Source organism: Grampus griseus (assembly GCF_964374135.1).
Source record: "Grampus griseus genome assembly, chromosome: 15".
In the NCBI taxonomy this organism is placed as follows: domain Eukaryota; kingdom Metazoa; phylum Chordata; class Mammalia; order Artiodactyla; family Delphinidae; genus Grampus; species Grampus griseus.
The window spans coordinates 61,420,078-61,438,883 of NC_139009.1; the positions used below are offsets into that span (position 1 = coordinate 61,420,078).

The following is an 18,806-nucleotide window of genomic DNA, read 5'->3' on the forward strand; positions in this document are numbered from 1 at the left end:
TTTCCACCGGGCTCAAACCTCTTCTCCCTGTGAAGTCCCTCCGGGCCCCCAGGCAGTCCAGAATGTCCCTCCCATGCCTCCCCCCAGTCCCCTGGATATCAGTAGCCAAGAATCTACCAAAATCCCTCTTCTACTCAGTTCTTTGCAGTGGGGCCCTTAGTGAGCCCTTCCCTCAGCCACCACTCTGTAAAGGGTCTTTCTGCAGAGTTTCAGCTCACCGCTCTGTCCTGCTTCCTGCCCTCACATGCCCCACCGTCCTTTTGTCTCTTTCCCTTTGGGCCTCCTAGCAGGCTTGACCCCTCCTGGAGCCTGGGTCTGCACCTTCCTCAGGGCCCTTCTCACAAAATCCTCAGTCAGCACTTGGCTTGTTCCCACTGTTTCCCAACCCCTACCTCTCCCACCCACAATTCACAAAGCCAAGCCCTGATGCTTTAAATCCATCATTTATTGCCCACAGCTCATTAGTATTACATAAATCACAGAGATTGAGAAATTTTCTGAGAAGGTTAAAAAGACACTGCAAAGTCCCCTGGGAGTGGCCAAGGCGTGTGTGCTGGTGTCTCACTCACACTGGCCCAGGGCTAGAAAACCACCTTGCTTCTGTCCACTGCCCTTGTCCTCTCAGGACGTCACCCTGCTCCCAGGCTAGAGGCCCAGGACAGGAGACCAGCTGGCTCACAGTCTGGAATTGGAAAAGGGGTCTGTTGGTTATCTTGACATCTTGGGCTTTTAGTTCCTGTGCTCTAAGATTGCTCTCTGGAATAGGAGAAGGGCATCCCCAAGCCTGAGGGAATGTTTGAAGTGACCAGAGGAGGGTACACAGGGCTAGAGAGAGAGCCAGCTGCAGGTGTGCCCTGTCTTCTGGCACAGCTGGGCCAGGCCCAGACCTCAGTGGATCCTGGCTCAGCCTTCCCATCACCCCTAGTTATGAACCAATCTGCCCACGAGGCCTCCCTTCCTCTGTCCTCAGCAGAGTAGAGGATGGATGTTGGCCAAAAGCTTCCCCTCATGGTATTTTTTGCAGCCAGGCCAGGACTTAGCAGCATGGCCGCCTGAACCTCTGTCACAATTACCCTGAGCTACAAGGATTCTTTGCCACCCACCCCTCCCACTCCCCAGGAGAAACCCCCTTAGCTCATGTGAAATTGCATTGGGAGCATGACCAGAAAGCATCTAGGAGACAAAGTAAGTAGGTTATGAGATGTCGAGGCCACAGGGCTCCCAAGGCTTGGGCAGGGGTGGGGCTGGGCAGGGGCAACCAGCACAGAGGCAGAGTTGGAAAGACCCCATCTCTGCCAGGCCCCTGGATGGGGTGGGAGTAGAGCTGGGGTGAGCAGTTTTGGTCCCAAGGTATAAAGTGCAAAAGAACAAGACCCTATGAGAGGTGGGGCAAGGTGAGTTTGAAGTGAGCTTTTCAAAAGAGGACCCAGACATGCCCAGCCCCCAGTCACTGGCACATTCACATTATGGCAGGATTAGCTAAAAACGACCTGCCCCTCCAACACTGTGGTACCCCCTCTGCTCTTGTGTCCTCTGTGCCTGTCTCTGCCGTCTCCCTTTCCTGATGGGCAGTGGGTGGGCTGTTCCTTAGGAGAGTGGGGAGCCCTCGGGGAAGCATCCTGCAGAGCTAGCTGGGGGGCACCACGGCCTGCCTGGGTGGTGAGGGCAGCAGGGGCTTCTGAGGAGTGCATGGTATCAATGCACCTCACAACTACCCTGCCCTAAAGATGGCAAGAGCCACCCATGGCCACGCCCTTGCCATCCTGCAATAGCCTTTTCCTGCAAGTGCATGTGTTCATCTCCAGCCAGGTCTCTCCCCAGATGAAGTCGCCAGGGAAGCAGAGGCCCTTTGGTTGCATATCAAGGGCTCCATTCAAGTTGGGGTCAGGTGAGGGATGCATGGAGGCCCAGGCTTCCGCTTTGTTTGGGCCTTTCAGATGGGGGTCAGGGGGCTTACCTTGTTCACCCCCACCTCAGGCCCTGCTTCCTCTGCAAAGCTCCTGAGCACTCTCCCCTCTCCTGGCCTGCAAATGAGAGCCAGCGGCAACGGGCCTCGGAGGCCCATGCAGGGCGAGAGGCAGCGGCACGAGCATGTGGGCCTACACTCAGGCCCAGGCATGCACGCTGCCTCTTCCCTCAGACCTGTAAAGTGTTTGGCAAAGGTCAAGTGCTCCAGGAATGTGTGTTCACATACAGAAGGGCGAGGTCCAGGTTCTGAGGCCAACAGCTGGCCATTTCCAAGGGAGCCTGCCCCATTCCCAGTCCAGTGTCCACGCTGGGGACATGCCTGGGATGCCCAGCATCTGAGCAGGACAGGTAAAGACAAAGTCTAGCTGGAAGAGCAGGTGGGGAACCCCTCAATCCAGTCCTCTGGTTCCGGACAGGGAGTGGAGACTCAGTGAAGGTAGTGGACACGTCCAAGGTCACACAGCCCATCAGTGCCAGAGCTGGGGCCTGCTGTTCCTGGGTTGATGCTCTCAGGTAGATGCCTAGAGATCTGGGCTTTGCACTCTCAGGCACGAGACCCTCCTGCTCAGGAAATGGTGGGCTGGGGCAGGTGGCCCGGTGGCTGGAAAGGACAGCAGTCGGCCTGGCTCCAGCCCTACCCTCAGTCCCAACGCCCAGCTTCCAGCCTGTGCCTGGAAGGAAGATCTTCCCGCAGAGGGCAGAGGGCAGGCCACGGTTCCCGCCAAGCATAATTCTTTCTTAGGACTTCCTGCCTGGAGCTGGGGTCATCTCCAGGTCTCAAATGGATCAGGGCTCCGTGGAGGGTGACACCAGCCTCAGTGTGTCACTGGGCTTCATGCAGAGGAACTGGTTCTGTAGGTGTGGCATGAAGGCTGGTCACACTCAGAGCCAGCTGCCCAAGGAATCTTCTAGAGGCCTCCAGTGCCCCTTGACTTCCTGGGCCACCTCCTGAGGACCTCAGTCACAGCTGGTTCATCCTGTGAAGTGTAGACTGGCTCCCCTCCCCTCCCTAGTCCAGCCCAGCACAGCCCAGCACAGCCCAGGGAGCTATCGGGCCTGGCCACAGTAATATCTTAAATCTACCAGCCAGGCCACCAAGGCCACCAGGCCCACTCCGCCCACCACCTGTTGCATCCGGGCAGCTCCAACCAAGGCTTGATTCTGATAAAAAAGAAAAAGAAAAAAGAAACCAAAGTATAAAAGGATCCTAATCCTACCCCGTGGGCACTCTACAATTTTTCAGCTTCACACATAATTGTGCTAAGTAGAGTTCTGACAACCCCACATAAGGCCCAGAAATGCACTTGATTATTTTTCGTAGTAAATGTGTCAGAATTCCTGTCCCTTATGTTAAAGTGTGAATAGATTAGTCTCCCTACCACTGTGCGGGGAGGGCTCCCGCAGGTAGCCCAGGACTGGGGGGTCAGCTGGCCTCTCCCTGCAGGTGCAGCCCACGGGACTCCTTCTCTGCCCCCAACTCCCGGCCTGGACAACGCTCCGTCCCCCAGGCCGGCCGGCCACCGCTCACAGCCCCTTGTTGTACACCACTGTCCGGCTGCTCGTGGCCCGGGCAATCTCAGGCTCTAACTGGGTCGTTTCGATCTGAGAAGAGAGTGAGAACAGAGAGAGGAAAGGTGAGGGGGATGGGAGGGAAGGGGTGAGTGGGGAGCTGGGAGTAGCAGTTTGGACCACCTGGTGCCCACACTTCTCCCCTCTGCCCCCGGCACCCCAGCCAGGGCCCACGTGTGCTGCCTAATGATACATCTTCCTTCTTTACTGCTCTTCGGCCCAGGGGCTCACGATACCCCTTCCAGCCCAGGTCATGCCTCTTACTCTGCCAGCACATCCATGTTGGGGAACGTCCTACCCTCTGAGCTCTATGTCTCTCTCATCTCCAAGGACCTTGTCCCCAGTGCTGCATAGACCACTCCCAGGACACACCCTGGGCCTGGTCAGCCCCAGGGCTGCTCCATCCAGACTCCTTAAATCCAAACCCCACCCTCTTGGACCCCACCATCCCCTGTCCTTCCAGCACCCCACTCACTCTCCCTATCCATTTTCGGACCACCAAGACCCCAGCCCCAGACTCCCTACGGCTCAGTCTTCACAACCTCCCCCTCCAACCTGGACGCAAAGGGCCAACCACTTCAGCCTCTCCGAGCTGCAAGGCCCTTCTGGCCTGACTGGCAGAAGCCCTGCTTTGGAGGAACCCAATTATGCATCTCCCTTCTCTCCACTTAAACCTGACCACCTAGCAGAGAACACTCAACATTCACTGCCCCTGACTTTGGCTGGACCCTCACAGCAGCCAGACAGTCCCCAGCCCTGGGCCACATGGCCGGTCAACTCCCTCTCCCATTCTCCGCAGAGGCCACCTTAAACCTCCTCTGCTGTCCTCAGCCATCCCCACCCTCAGCTCCGCACTCATCTTCCTACTTCGGACGGAGTGAAAACAGAAGGTATCAGAAGACACCCCTCAGCTTCTCGTCAAACCCACGACCTACCTGTGTCCACACTCTGCTCTGGACCTGCCCTCCAGCTGCCCCGCTGCGGCTATCCCTCCCTCCCAAGACCCCACTCTGGAGACCACCGCTGGACTGCCCTCCCTCCTTCCCACCTTTTCAGCCCACTGCCTCCTGCTCATCAGCAGAGAACCTCCCATCCCATAAAACCTCCCCTTAACCCTCTGTTATGCTCCAGCTACCACCGGGTCTCTCTCCCCTCCAATGGCCACATTTTTTCAAGGCGTCTTCCACACTGGCCAGCACCATCTCCTCACCTCCCACTGACTCTCCAACCCACAGCAAATCTGGCCTCTGCTCCTACCACGCTCCACAACAATCTTCCTCTCCAAGGTTACTGCCAGCTCCCTTTGTGTGACACCCACTGGACACTTCTCAGGGTCTCAGGGTTCCTCTTCCCTGCACATAGCCGCACAGGTACTTAAACTCAACCCATCCAGAGCAGAACAGAATTCCTCATCTCCTCCCCCCCCCTCCGCCCCCTGCTAACCACACCGCCACCCAATGGTGCTCTGGCCAGAGACCCTGGGGCCTCCTGACCTCCACTCTCCTTCCCTCCCCTCAGGTGTCACCCACTCCAGTCCCTCCCCCATCACAGCCATCGGGAGCCTTCTCAGCTGCAAGTCTGGCCATGCCTCTCTTTGTTATGAAATGGCTCATTGGCCCCACTGCCCTCAGGGACCCAGTGGGATCCCTGGATCCCTCAAGATCCAGCCCCAGCCTCCCCCTCACCACCCAGTCCCTTGGACTGGAGACACGGCACACCCGCTTATCACCGTGCCTCAGGTACACTGGGTTATTCCCACCCCGAGTCTTCGCCTGAGCTGCCCTCTGCCACTTCCTCTCCTCCCCAACCCCAGTTCCCTCAGCTTTAGACGTCTTCTCTCATCCAGGCTGGGTACGGCCACCTCTCCAGCCCCACCCTCCCCTGCACTTTGTATAGCCGTCGTAGCATGTGGTTCAAGGCTGCCCGATCACTCATCTCCCGCTTCTCCACGTTAGATCACGAGCTCTATGAGGCAGCGAGGGTGTGATCTTGTTCATCCTGCATCCTCAAGGCCCAGTGCCGGGAGACAGTAGGTGTTCATAAGTGTTGAATCAGTGAGCGGAAAGAAGAGAGGCAGAGGGTACTGGGAGGTTGGGGTCCCCCTGGAGGCTCCACAGCCGCCCAGATGTTGATCTGCAGCTCCAGGGACTGATCTGGTGGGGACACCTGAGCCCTCAAACCTGAGGGAGCCGGGAGGGAGGCGCTCCCTCTGTGGGGGGCCCCAGCCTGACACCTGCCCTGGACCGAGTCAAGGGAGCACCGGGCCTTTGAAACTCAGCTCTCTGAGCTTGGTCCCAGGTACCTGCTATACATCAAGACGTGGCAACTCTGGGTAGTAGGCGGGAGGTGCCATAGACTGGACGGGCTTTTAGAGAACTCGGTCATGTCCGAGACCAGACAAGAGGGGATTCAGTGTGGGCTACAGCCGGTGGGCCCGGTGAAGTTCCTGGAGAAGGGGGACCCTCTTCCTGTAGTCCCTGGCACCCCAATACCCAGGCCACTTGAGAGGGCCAAAGAGACAAGAGCGAGGCTCAGGGACCAGGCCTCTTCCCCACCCCCTCTCCTCAAACCACCTCCTCCCTCCACACCCCTGCCGGCCTCCGAGTCCCCTCCACCCCACCAGCTCTCCTCGTCCCCATGCTGCCACTGACACAATGCACAGCGCCCACGCTTAAAAATCTAAATGCTTTTGAAAATGTTTAACCTAGTTAGACAAATTAGCAAAAATTTGTGCAAAACAATTTAGGTATTTAAAATATTCAATGTTTTTAAAAAACTGGAAAACTGTTCTTAGCTTTCAGCTGCAAAAACCAACAAAATATAACATCCCAGCAATCTTACCATGAGGTGTAACATAACCCTTCGGGAAAGCTGTTAAACAGCTACTGAGGCATCCTGGGAAATAGCACTTCATTTATTCAAATGCACATATGTCAGGCTTTTGCACCATATGTCATTCCAAGCTATTTACAGTAATAATTAAATCTTAATCAACGTTTAACCTCTGTAAAATGTTTGAAGAATCCTAATCACCCTTCAGACTGCACTAATGAAGGAGAAATATATAAACATAAAAGGAAAATGATGCATAGATATCACGCTGGAAAGAACAGTAATTGCAAAATTGTATTTCTTTTAAATATAATCAGTAAATGATGTAAAGTAAGCCAAGGAGTATTTTAAGTTAAGACATCTTGGATGTCAGAGGTGTGAGCAGCTAATTTTGTTCTGCTACCCATAACAGATGTAGCATATTTTATTTTAGTGCCATTATTAGCAACTTCCCATGCCGGCTTTCACTGAAGCACTGAGGCCCGCATTAAAATCGGAGAGGCTGCTCACCACCACAGTGGAGGACCACGGGCCAGGGCCACGGCCTACTCGGCCCGTTCCCTGGAGAGCACTGGCCCTGGTGGAGACCAAGGCGTCCCCCTCCCAGCGGGGCTGTTGCAGACCCAGGCTCCCAACTGTGCTGAGGGCAGCAGGTAGGAGGGAAGCAGGGTGGGGAGACGCAGGCAATGGGAAGGCTGCGGGGGAGGGCAGTGGACGAGGCCCTCCACTCAGGAGCAGGCGTTTAGGGACAGAGCTGGCATCTAAGCCTTTTCCTCTCATTTCAATTCCATCGGCCCTCAAGTCAGCAGATGTTTATAGCTGCCAACTCCATACACCAGGGCTGGGCACACAGAGATGGACCAGAGCAGCCCGTGCCCTTGAGAAGCTTCAAGTCTAGGGAAGGAGTCAGAAAGGCAAGCAGATGGATCCCAGAGAGACAAACCAAGTGCCATGGAAACTGGGAGGGGGTGGGGGTTACCATGCATTGATGAAAGAACAAGGAAGGAAGACTTCTCAGAGGAGGGAGGCCAGAAAGAAACAGAAGGTTTTGATAAGAGAGGGCAGGAAAAGCCTGCTGGAGAAGAGAAAAGCATAAGCTGGCCAGCATGGCACGTTTGGTGTGGGCAATGCTGGGCAGGCTGGGAATGTGGCAGGAAATGGAGGTGGGGCTGGGGCAGGCAGGTCCCCGTAGGCCACGTGAAGGTGTCAGCATTTTACTCGAGGGAAATGGGGAGTCACGGAAGGATCCTGAGCAGGGGTGGTCCAAGATCCCTGTCTTGCTGGTGGTGGTGAGCATGGAGGATGGGCTGGAGAGGTGAGTGAGGGGGCAGCTGAGGGAATCAGAGAGAGGTGGCAAGTCCTGCCCTCTGATGCTGCCCGTGGGGGCTGCCAGGAGGGTGTGCTGGGGATCCTTTCTAAGACGAAATCCACAGGAGTTGATGACCAATTCCATGTGGGGGTGAGAGGGAGGTGTCGAGGATGACTGTGCGTTGGATGATTCCTAATTCTAGCTCAGGAGCCTGGGTGGCTGGTGACGCCATTCTCAGAGGCAGGGGAATATGGGGGGGTGGGTCAGGGTGGGAGGGTGGTAGGCCTGGGTCCCCCAGCTTGAGAAGCCAGTGAGGCAGACAGGTCTTGGGGGAGGAGCTCTGGGCAGGGGCCTGGGCAGAAGAGTGAGCCCTGGATACGTGAGCACAGCCAGAGCCCTGGAGTGGAGGAGTTGCCCAGAAGAGCAGATGGCAGGGGAGGGCGCCAGGCCTGGGGAACAGGCACATTTGAGGGGCGGGTATAGGGAACAAGCCCATGATGGCGGCCTTGGTGGACCGGCCCAAGGGGCGGTGGCAGTGACGGAGGGCACCACAGACAACAGGCAGCATGGCAACCCCAGGCAGACAGAGTTTCCTGCGGCCCCGGTGGGGGCTGAGAGGCTTTGGTCTTTGGTCTTGGCAGAGGGATTTTGGTGGGAGTTGGTGACCCCCTAGAGTCCAGACTTCCTAACCCTCACTCCGCCTCTCACTTCCATCCTGGGCCAATTCAACCGGTCATTCCTTAAGACCTCTCTAGTTCTCTGCCCATAGCTGGGGGTTGAGCCAATGGCTCACCGTCTCGAGGGCTCACGGATGTCGGGACCACTGAGGGTCCTCACCACTGGGCTCAGCGGAGGAAGCTGGGGCAGGGACCCCCATGCTGCCTACCCCATGGAGATCACCCCTCTGAGGTGTGGGGGGCCTGAGTCCCCTCCACAGAAATCACATCCAGGGCTGTGCTGGTACATGAATGAGATTCAAGTACTGAGTGAGGGCAACTAACCAGCTTCAGGGTCCCAGAGTTAGGGACAGGGTGTGTGTTCCCTTGGGGTCCCCCTGCTATTTGAGGTAAGGGAAGAAGCAGAAGCCGGCTCCGTGTTCTGTGTCAGCAGCAGAACAAATGGTGTGGTGGCCACAGCGGCTCAGAGGTGGGCTGTGGACAGAGGGAGGTCCCAAGGCCCAGTGAGAGGAGTGGATGCGGCAAGGAGGGGTCATTATCATCAGCCCAGAAAAGACTAGGGCCCCAGGGTAGTAGGCCAAGGGCAGGGGCTTGACCACAGCTAAGCTCTGAGGGGCCTCCTCTGGGGAGAAGGTGACAAGGAGAAGGAAGGCTGTGCAAGGAGTGGCCACAGGGAGAAGGGGTGACCCAGTCCAGGCAGCCAGTGGGGGGCCGGCAGGAACCTGTGTGTCCCTCCATTCATCTGGTGAACTCCTCCCCAGGCGCCCGACGGTCAGTCAGCAGGGGACCTCGAGGGAAGGCGGGGTCTGGTATGGGGAGCCAGAGCCCTGGCTGAAGTGATCAATCAGCACTGGTTGATGGTACCCTCCAGCCCCAGAAATGGGGGTGCCCAGAAGACGTGGGCCTGTTGGAAACAGCTCGCTTTGCCATGAGATGAGCAGTATTGCCCTGCTAGCACTCCCTGACTCCCAGGCAGAACCTGCACCCTGGCTCCCAGACAGCTTCACCCGGATGCCCTCCCCTCTCAGACCCTAACCCTAACCCTAACCCTATCAGAGCCCCCAACCCCAGCCTCCAGACCCAGCTCAGAGCCTGCTGCCCCTTGTAGCAGATAGCCCCAGATTTCCGGTTGCATCTAAGGTCAGAGGCAGCAAACACAAAGCACGAGCCTCTCCGGAGCACCCCCAGGCCCAGCTGGCCCCAGAGCCCCCTAGAGCAGCCTGAAGGGCTTCCTTCGTGGCGCTGGAAGGGTTAACCCTGAGCTATTTGCCTCTGTCTCCTGGCTCATCCTGGGTGGGGGGCCAGAGTCAGGAATGCATCTGGGATCACCTCTGCCTCTGCAGCCCCAGAGCACACACACACCTGCAGCCAGCAGCCAGCAGATAGTTTACATATTTGAACCTGGAGCTAAGGTGCCGAGACATAAACAGGAAACTGGATCCCCGGCCTGTGCCCCACTTTCAGGGGCTTTTACCTACTACAAAGAAGTTCCTCCTACTTGCCTTTCTTCTGGTGGCTTTTCTGCCTCCTTTTCAAAGGCATTGGGCTGGGGGGTGGGGTGTTCAGCGTGACCCTGTGACATGGCTCAAAGCGGCCTCCTGCTCCTGGCCAGGGGTCTGGGCCTCTGAGGGTCCGCAGGTGGTGGCGACATTGACACAGGTCCAAAGCCCAGGCCGGCACCTGGCTGACCCTGTGTGCCTGAGGCCTCTGCCAGGTCCGGAACCAACTTGCCTACTGGGCGGCCACATACCACCCTCCGTCACCAGGGCTAGGCAGGCCTCGGGTCCTGCTCAGATACACACGTCCAGGCCTGAGTGTTGTCCTGAGTGTCCTTGGAGGACAGAAGTGTTAGGCCGGAGCTGGGGAGCAGCTGAGGCCTGAGCCTAGATCGGTGGGTCAGGCAGGCCTCGGGCGCTGGCTCTGGGCTCCCACTGCCTTCCCAGTGAACGTCAGACTCCTTGGCTGGACACTCAAGGTCTTCCGCGACCTTCTCCAGCTTCCTCACCCACTGGCTGCTCTCACGCCCAGTACGTTGTACGAGTAGGCTTGGAGGCCTAATCCTCCAGGAAGCTTCCCCTGATCTTCTCAGACCAAATCCATTGCTGCTTCCTCCGGTGCCCCCGGCCGATTACACCCCCAGAGGCAGGCCAGCTGTGAATACAGGGCCCCCCCCGCCACCCCACCCCAGCGTGAGCCACTCAGGGTAGCTCAAGTCACCCTGTGCCATGTGCATAGTCGGCCCTCGGTAAAAGTGGAATCAAACTGAACTGCACTCCCCAAGTTCAGGGATCCTCATCTTATACCTCCTATCCCCCCGTGCGATGGCACCCACGGAACGCTCAGACCACCCCCTCCCCCCATTTTGGAGCTTTGCACTGTTCCTGGGTGCCCTCTGGTGGACCAAACTCAGAATCATTCTCTGTCCTCCACCTTCTCAAGATCTCAGTTTCCCCACATGGGAGGTGGAAAGATTTTTCTACTCCTGGGGCTGGGATGTGGATATTACCAAGAAATGGATGAGAAGGCCCTCTGGAGGCTTAGAAAACCTGCTAAAGGAAGGCAGGACCCCGTGGCTATCCCACCGCCAGGCCGGGTCTTGCTCGCCTGTGTCTCCTCGTGGCGCACAGGGCCGAGCGCTTGCTGTGGGCCAGGCACGTTCTAAATGCTTCACACGTACTGAGGCGTTTAATCCTCTCAGCAGAAGCTTTGCACAACCAAGCCTCCTCCCTCCCTGTCCTCTATTCAGCTAGGTGTTTTAGAAGGTCCTAGAAAGGACTGGGGAGGGATGGGCTGAGAGGTGGCCCTGCTGAGGCCTGTCACCGGGGCATGTTCGTGCACGTGCTCGTGTGTGGGCCTGCGTGCACGCGCAGGTTTGGGGTGGGGGTGTGTGGAACAGGCAACGTGACAGGTGGCGTTGGCGTTCCTGGGCTCCAAGCGGCTTTGCCATTCCCATCCGTCCCTCCTGGGGGGTCCTGTGGGCAAACTCCAAGAAAGCAGCGGGCAGGGAGGCGGCAGATTTCTGATGGCAAAAATAGCCCGCTTCAGAGTTCAATAGGGACTGATTAAAGCAGTAAAGGAGAAAAGCCCCAAACAAGCATCTCCAAGCAAAGTAGGAGAAGGATTTGAGATTGGAGGGGAGGAGGCACGTGCTCTGGGAGATGGTGAATCTCTGTGGACTCAAGAGGGACACATTACCCCCTAGACATTGCTTCTGGCCTCATATCAGCCTTGGAAGAGTGGGAGAAGCAGGAAGCAATGAAGTCAAGGTGAGCCCAGGTGAGCCACGCTCTGTATTAGGTGTTAATAAATAGTGCCAGTTCTCAGCCTTAGGGACACCCTATGAGTCAAGGGATGGAGAAAGGACTGTTGTCCTGGGGAGGGAGATGGGACGCAGGAAACGCATGCGACCAGAGTCTACATGTGTGGGGAGAGACAGATCCTAGGGGGGCTCATCACGGAGGACTTCCTGGAGGAGGGACCTCTCCTAGAACAGCTTGAATGTGGACCTGAGCTCATTCCCAACTCTTCCCTGTTCTTGGTTGGGAGTTCAAATGCTTTCTCGGAGAAACGGAGGCAAGCTGGGGGAGACATTTGCTTCTGCTAAGTCACAGCTCCCGGCCAAGCTGGTTCATCAAAACTACCATTTTCTTCAGGGCTGGTGATGGGGAGAGAGATGGTGGAGGTTCTGGTGCCCACTGGGGGTACCCACATTCTTTCCCCATACAGGGATGATGTGCCTCTTTGTTTCGTAACTATGGAAGCTGGAAGGGGGAGCTGGAAGAGGTAGTGGGGTGAGCCAGGGCATGGCTGAGCTGGACCTTCAGGAACCTCATCTACAGCACGCGTGTGACCTCTAAGAGCCAACCTCTGGGGCCAGGGTGACTAGTGTGAGGACATAAGGAGGGCCTAGGTTTCTGGTTCTTTGGACCCTCCGGGGCTGAGGTGAGGAGGGGCTGGGCTGAGAGGGAGGGGGTTGGGGGGTCAGCAGGGCTGACAGGGGAGGCTCTGAGCAGCAAGCCCTGGGGGGCTCAGATGCTGCCTTTTCTTCCAGTCAAGGTGTCTGGCAGAAGCTGGAGAGGCAGAGGGAGGGTGGGGAGGGGGTCCTCTGCTGAGGTGTCAGGGAAGGCCAAAGGGCAGGGGCCAGCAAACCAACAGCCGACAATAGACAACTGCAGGGCAACCACCCTCGCTGCCAGTGAACCTGACTCCCTGGCTTCATGTGGACCCCGCAAAACTGGTGCCGGGGGGAGATACACACACACACACTCGAGGAGCCCCCAGCCCTATGGCAGCAGCCCGGCCCCACCTTGCCTGTGCCCCAACCTCAGCCCCTGTTGCTGCTGGGAGGACAGAGGAGCTGAATGAGGGTCCAGGGGCTGGAAGGCATGTTCTGAGGAAGGTTCTGCCCATTCAGCATTCAGCACCATCCCTAAGCCACACCTGGCCCGAGAGGGCGGCACAGCCACGCTGCCGGAGAGGCACCCGAGGGTCTGCAGCTGACTTAAGGCCACACAGCCCGCCACCGGCTCTCCCTGCTCTAGTACCAGGGGCCAGTCTCATGGTTTCACTTCCAGAATCCTCATGGGCGGAACCAGGAGAAAGCTTACATACAACACCTTATCTTATGGCAGGGGAAACTGAGGTCCTTAGGGCGAAGACCGAGTCATACAGAGAGTTGAGGCCAGGGGGTGCCAGCCAGATGGGAGGAGGGCAGACCTGGGGCATGTGTGGCGGCCCCCGGCCTGAGCCCCACCTAGGGACAGGGCGGAGCCGCCTGGGGCCCCCGTACCCACAGCCTCACTCATCCACAGAAAAGCCCCAACTTTTCCTGTGGGCACATTTCAACCTCACCAAATCAGCTAATTATTGACAGTTGGTGAAGAGGAGATTTCACTTTTTCCTCCTGTTAAACTGCTCCTAATTAGTTCCCTGTCACCATGGCTGGCTCGCCCGCCCGCCGCCCGCCGTCGGTAATCCCGCTGCACAGTGTCTCATTAACCTTTTGCTCCTCTCCTGCCGCCTGCCAACAAGATGAAGACAAAAACAGATTGTCGAACAATGGCACCGGCTTGTATGTGCAGCCCAGTTCCCCAGCCTCCCCCCCTCCCAGAGCTCCCGGGGGGAATCGCGAGGGAAAGAGAGGGGAATGGGGTGGGGGAGAGCCCAGAGGAATCGAAGGAGAGAGGCACAAAGAGAGAGAGAAACAGGCAGGGCCATGGGCAGGGTACTTGGCCAAGGTACTGCTTCTTGAACCTTAACGAGGTTCATTAAATGGGATTGGAAGCGCTCCCAGGTGGGGAACACCGGCTGTCAGAATTGGAGGGACATTCACCATCCCCAGGTCCAGCCTCTTGTGGCAGCCAAGCCCATGGGCCCAGAGACTGGACCTTGGACATCTCCCTCGAGGAAGCTGAGACACCAGCATACGTGTGTGTGTGTCTGTGTGTGTGTGTGTGTGTGCGCGCACGCACATGCATGTGTATGTCTGAGGGAGGACAGAGATGACCACGTTGGCCTGGGGCCCAGAGCCCCAATCTCCAGAGAGGGCAGGGCCAGAAAGGTCACCACAAATCAGGCCCCACATGCCACAGGGAGGCCTCTGCAACCCACCTGACCCAGCACAGCCCTGGGCAAGCTCCAACACAGCCCTCTCCTTTCCATCATAGCTGCACCATCACCTGACATTCCTCAGTTATTTGGCTTCTGTCTGCACCCCCAAAACAGAGGCTCCCTGAGAGCAGGGGGCTATGACATGGCCCTCCAAGTTACAAGAAAAAGGGGAAATCACCCCAGTATCTGGGTGCAGATGGGCCCGTCCATGCTGGGCTGAGCTGGCCTTGGCCAATGCCCTACAGCCTTAATCTGAAGGTCACAGCGTCCACCGGGGCAGACCCCACACTCCCGGCAACAGGACCGGGGCTCAGAAGGGAGGCCAGACCTTGCTCCCCTGTCCTCACACCCAAGTTCCTAAGGAGGCTCCCTACCCAAACTGCTGGCCCATAGACCCCCTACCCCCGCCTCCTGCCTCAGCTCTGGGTTAGAGAACAAAGGCACAAACACCTGCTTCAGAAGGTCCCTGTGAACCTGAACATGGATTCCCCATGAAGGAGGAGGGCTGGGTGAGGGCACTGGAACGTTCCTACCGATAAATGAGCAAGGAGCCATCTGGGGCTCAGACTTGGGCCTTCTCATTTTATAGCGAGATGGGGGTGGGCTGAGGAGGGTTATGGAATCCTTTTGTGGGTACAGAGCTTAGTCCATCATTACCAACTTTGGACCTTGGGCAAGGTCCTTAACCTTGATGTGCCTCAGTTTTCTCATTTGTAAACGTGGAATAAAACTGGTACGAACCTCACAGGACTGTCATGTTCTGGGTCCACATTTTACCACCACAGTCAACCAGGCCCTTGTACTTACTGGACCCCAGGACCTCTTGGAGGCCATGCCTTTCTACCCTGGGCTGTGTGATTGCTTCCCCATCACTGCCTTTTCTCCAGGCCCGCAACCCCCCATCTCACAGAACACCAGTGAGTGAAATTATCTTTGCTGTGCTCCAATGGCTTCCCATCCCTGAGTTCATTTCTCTGAACAAAGAGAGAAACCTGACTGCCGTTTTGCCTCCTAGACTGCCTCGCCCAGCCACACCCCCCCATTGTTGTCAACTCCTAGTGCCCTGGGCAGCAGCTCACTTGCAGGGAGCCCCCTCCTCCTCGACATGCCCTTGTCCTCAGCGTCCATGAAACTGCTCATCAGGGTTCTTCCCTGCCTGCTCCTGCCCTCTTTTAACAGCTTTTCTTCCTTCTACAGAGACCTCAACCCTTCCAGGACTTCAGTCCCCGCCATGCATCAAAGGTTCCCTGTTCCCCAGCCAAAATCTCGCCCCAGAGCCTGAGACACACACATCTAACTGTCTAGGCAACACCCTTTGATAAACAGTAATACCTTGGACTTGAGGGGCATTAGGAAGATTTAATACAAGGCATGCAGAGTTCCCGGCATACGACCTGGCCTAGTAGGTGTTTGGCAAATGGTAGGTATTATTATTATTTGCAATTTTAGTTTTAAAATTAGCACCATTTTAATAGGCAGAAATGCTAATTTGAAAAGCGCGGACAAAACTCTCTCCCAGGGGGACTTCCCTGGCGGGCCAGTGGTTAAGACTTCGCCTTCCATTGCAGGGGGTGCGGGTTCGATGCCTGGTCAGGGAGCCAAGATCCTACATGCATCACGGCCAAAATAACCAAAACATAAAACAGAAGCAATATTGTAACAAATTCAATAAAGACTTGAAAAAATGGTCCACATCAAAAAAAAAAAAAATCTTAAAAAACACCCCCAAAACTCTCTCCCAGGGATTGAAGTTCTTTCTTCAACCTCGGGGGTTAGTGGGTTGGAAACACCACACCAGTCACTGCAGGCCAGCCATTCTAGGAACCAGTTCCTAAATTCCATCTCCAGGTCACCTAATTAATTAATTAGCGTTCCAGTGATTACTCCTGTTGACAACCTTGGTGGCTCTTGGCAAGGTTGGGTCAGCCCAAGCAGGTCCAGACTTATTGTGGCAAATCACATTGGCTTCTGGGATGTGAGACATGATCCCCACATGGCAGAAGCAGCGCATCGTTAGAATTAATTGGGAGGAAGAATGGGGGAATGAGGTCCTCTCAGCCAAACACCCCATTATGCACAGGCCCGCCCGCATCCTGTTGGTGTGATGCAGGTGAGGAGGGGGCTCTGAAGATCACGTCCCTACCCTCCTTTCCCAGAGAACAGACTTATTACAAAATGACTATATTCTTTCCAACTAGAGAAGGAGGCTTGGGTTGCAACGAGAAGGATTTTGGTTAGACACCCAGAAGAACTAACTTCCATGCCTATTTGTGGCAGACATGGGGGAAGGGAGAAGCCTGGACGTTGACTCACTTAGGCCAGGGCTGCTCACTTAGAACACCTCTCTGCAGCCGGAGCTGGAGGCCCGAGTGGCGGGACTGTGGCCATTTCTCCATTATTTGCCCCAAAGGAACACCCGCCCTTAGACCCGTAGCACTCCTAGACTCTTCCCCACCAGAGGGAGGCCCCAGCTTCCTCCTCTCTACACTGTCTCAGGGTAGGTGAAGGGAAAAGAGTGAGAAGAGAACATCCTACAGGACAAGCAGATGCAACATCTCCTGGGAGCTCTGGACTGGGAGTGAGCCTCTGGGGTGTCCTTCCATATTTGCACATGGCTTCTGTGACTTTGGGCCGGGCCCTTGGCTGCCCTGGGTCTCCATTTGCCCCAGCAGAGCCAGGAGGGTGGTAAACTGGATGACCTTGAAAATCCTTCCAGGGGGACAGGCTCATGGGGTTTCTCTGCCCTGGCTCCCTCTCCTGTGCAGACAGGTAGAGCTATGGGAGCCGGCTACTTGAAGCTTCTGAACACAGTGGTACCTGCAAGCGCCTGGGGCACTCTGACTCTTGCCCAGAACTGCAGACTCAGCCCAGCTGTTACAAAGAGATGCCGTCAGTGGCTTTGGGGAGTGGCGGGCCCAGGCCTTCCAGACAGGGATGCCAGGACCGCCGAGAAGTGCCTGCCCTCTCGTCTTCTGAGCTCCCAGTCAACCTGGAGCCCCCAGCTCTATTTGGAGTCCCCAAGCATCAGGATATAGCTGTTCAGCTTTTGGGTTGAGGGGAAGGATGGGGAGGCGTATCCCTGCTCCACGGCAAGCCTGGGCCCTGTGGGTGTGAGGGTACTGCTGAGCTTCCCATCCTGTGTGCACTGGCCTGGCCCCCGACATAGGAGCCCCATCCCATTATAGTTTCCTCCTGAAACTCTGGGGCTCAGTGGAGGCAAGTGACTCCTGTCCTCACCCTCTTCGGGTCCTGGAGGCTGGGTCACTACCTCCTACTCTAAGACCCTGGGTCTCCAGTCCTCACAGTCCCAGTGTAACACCCCAGGACCCTTATTTCCACCTTCCCCAACTCCCCTGGAGGAACCTGCACCCCTCCCGCCCCGCAGGGTCAGTCCTGCGGTCACAGATTCAGAAGCGTCCATCTGCAGCCACAGCCCCCATCTTCCCATGAGTTCTGTAACTCCAAATACCATGGTCATTCTTTGCCCTCCTTGGGTCTGCCTCTGCACCAAACCTTGCTTTTCCCTCTCGGCTTGCTCATGCTTCTTCACCCCCACCCAGCTAAGATTCTGGGGTCCTTTGCTCCTCCTGAACTCCTACCAGCCTCCCGAATGCCTCACCCAACCAGACGAAACTGGAGCAGGCCCCGTACCTCTGGGTAGACAGGCCCTGGCCGTCCCCACAGACCTGTGTCCACCCCCAGCCGTCCCCTCCTCTGACCCCCGGCACTGCCCACCAGGCTCTCTGACTTCCTTAGTCCGCTGTCTCTCCCGTTCTCCCCTCTGAAGGTCTCCAGCCTTATCCATGGTCCTCTGACCTTTGACCTCCCCCTTCCCACCCACCTCCTTCCTCTCTGCTCAGTCATGAGAACACAGGAGCTATCAGATCAACTTCCTTAACCTCCCCACCCCCGAACTCCACCCCCCCAACCAACATTTGCCTCCCCCTGCTAAAGTGGGGAGGGGTCTCCCCCACCCAGGCGAATCCTTTGAACCCCTTGTCTGCGTTCTGACTCCCCCACTTCATGGACTTTGCTCTCTGTCCTCCTCCTCCAGTGTCCTTCTTCTCTCCTGGTGCCTTCCCTTTGCATTTACACAAGCTCCAGTCTCTCCCATTTTAAAAGAGTGAAAATAAATAAAAGCCTCTCTTGATCCCACATCTCATTCCAGCTCCGGGTCTGCTTCTCTTTGTTCCCCCGGTACCAAGCCTCTAGACCAAGCGGTCAGCCTGCCAACCCATTTCCTTACCCCCCAGCTGGGCTCCACCCCTCGGGATGGGGTTTGCCTTCACGAACTGAGACACCAATGGACGCTCTTCAACCCCACGGAGCTTGACCTCTCGGGAGGGTCTGATCCTGTGGATGCCCCCCAACTCCAGTCTCACTTGGCTCTGTCCTTACCTCCCTGGCCACTTGTCCTTGGGCAGCTCCCCTCCCCAGGGCCTATTTTCTCCACACGCTCCTGGGTTGATCCCACCCACCATTCTGGCTTCCATCACTGTTTTATGCTGGGGGCTCCTACTTCTGTCCCTCCAGCCCAGGCCTCTCTCCTGGCTTCTAGACCCAAAGCCAGCTTCCACAGGGCACCTCTGTTCACAAGTTCCACAGGTTCTTCTTCAAACCCCACGTATGCATCCAGCTCTACATGCTGTCCTCCTGCACGCCGGCCCCTCCTCATCTCCGTCTTGCCGGGTTGTTCAAAACCAGAGAGCCGGGCGCACATCCTGCCGGTTCCCTGTCCTCCCACCACACGCAGTTCTTCATCAGATCCTGATGAAGCTGCCTCCTAACTCTCTCTTAAAGGACCCACTTCCCTCCATGCCCGCTGCCAGCAGCCTGGTGCA

General features: G+C 56.8%; 1 protein-coding gene across 3 annotated transcripts in view; it reads right to left on the reverse strand.

Moving 5' to 3' along the window:
• Positions 1-443: 443 nt before the first annotated feature.
• Positions 444-18,806, reverse strand: part of SFXN5 (sideroflexin 5) — a 116,318-nt gene continuing 97,955 nt past the window's right edge. For all 3 annotated transcript variants that reach the window (XM_082672041.1, XM_082672044.1, XM_082672040.1), the window contains one exon: positions 444-3,570. In XM_082672041.1, coding sequence (XP_082528167.1) covers positions 3,552-3,570 — 19 coding nt within the window. In that variant the 3' untranslated portion in view covers positions 444-3,551. The remainder of the gene's footprint in view (positions 3,571-18,806) is intronic.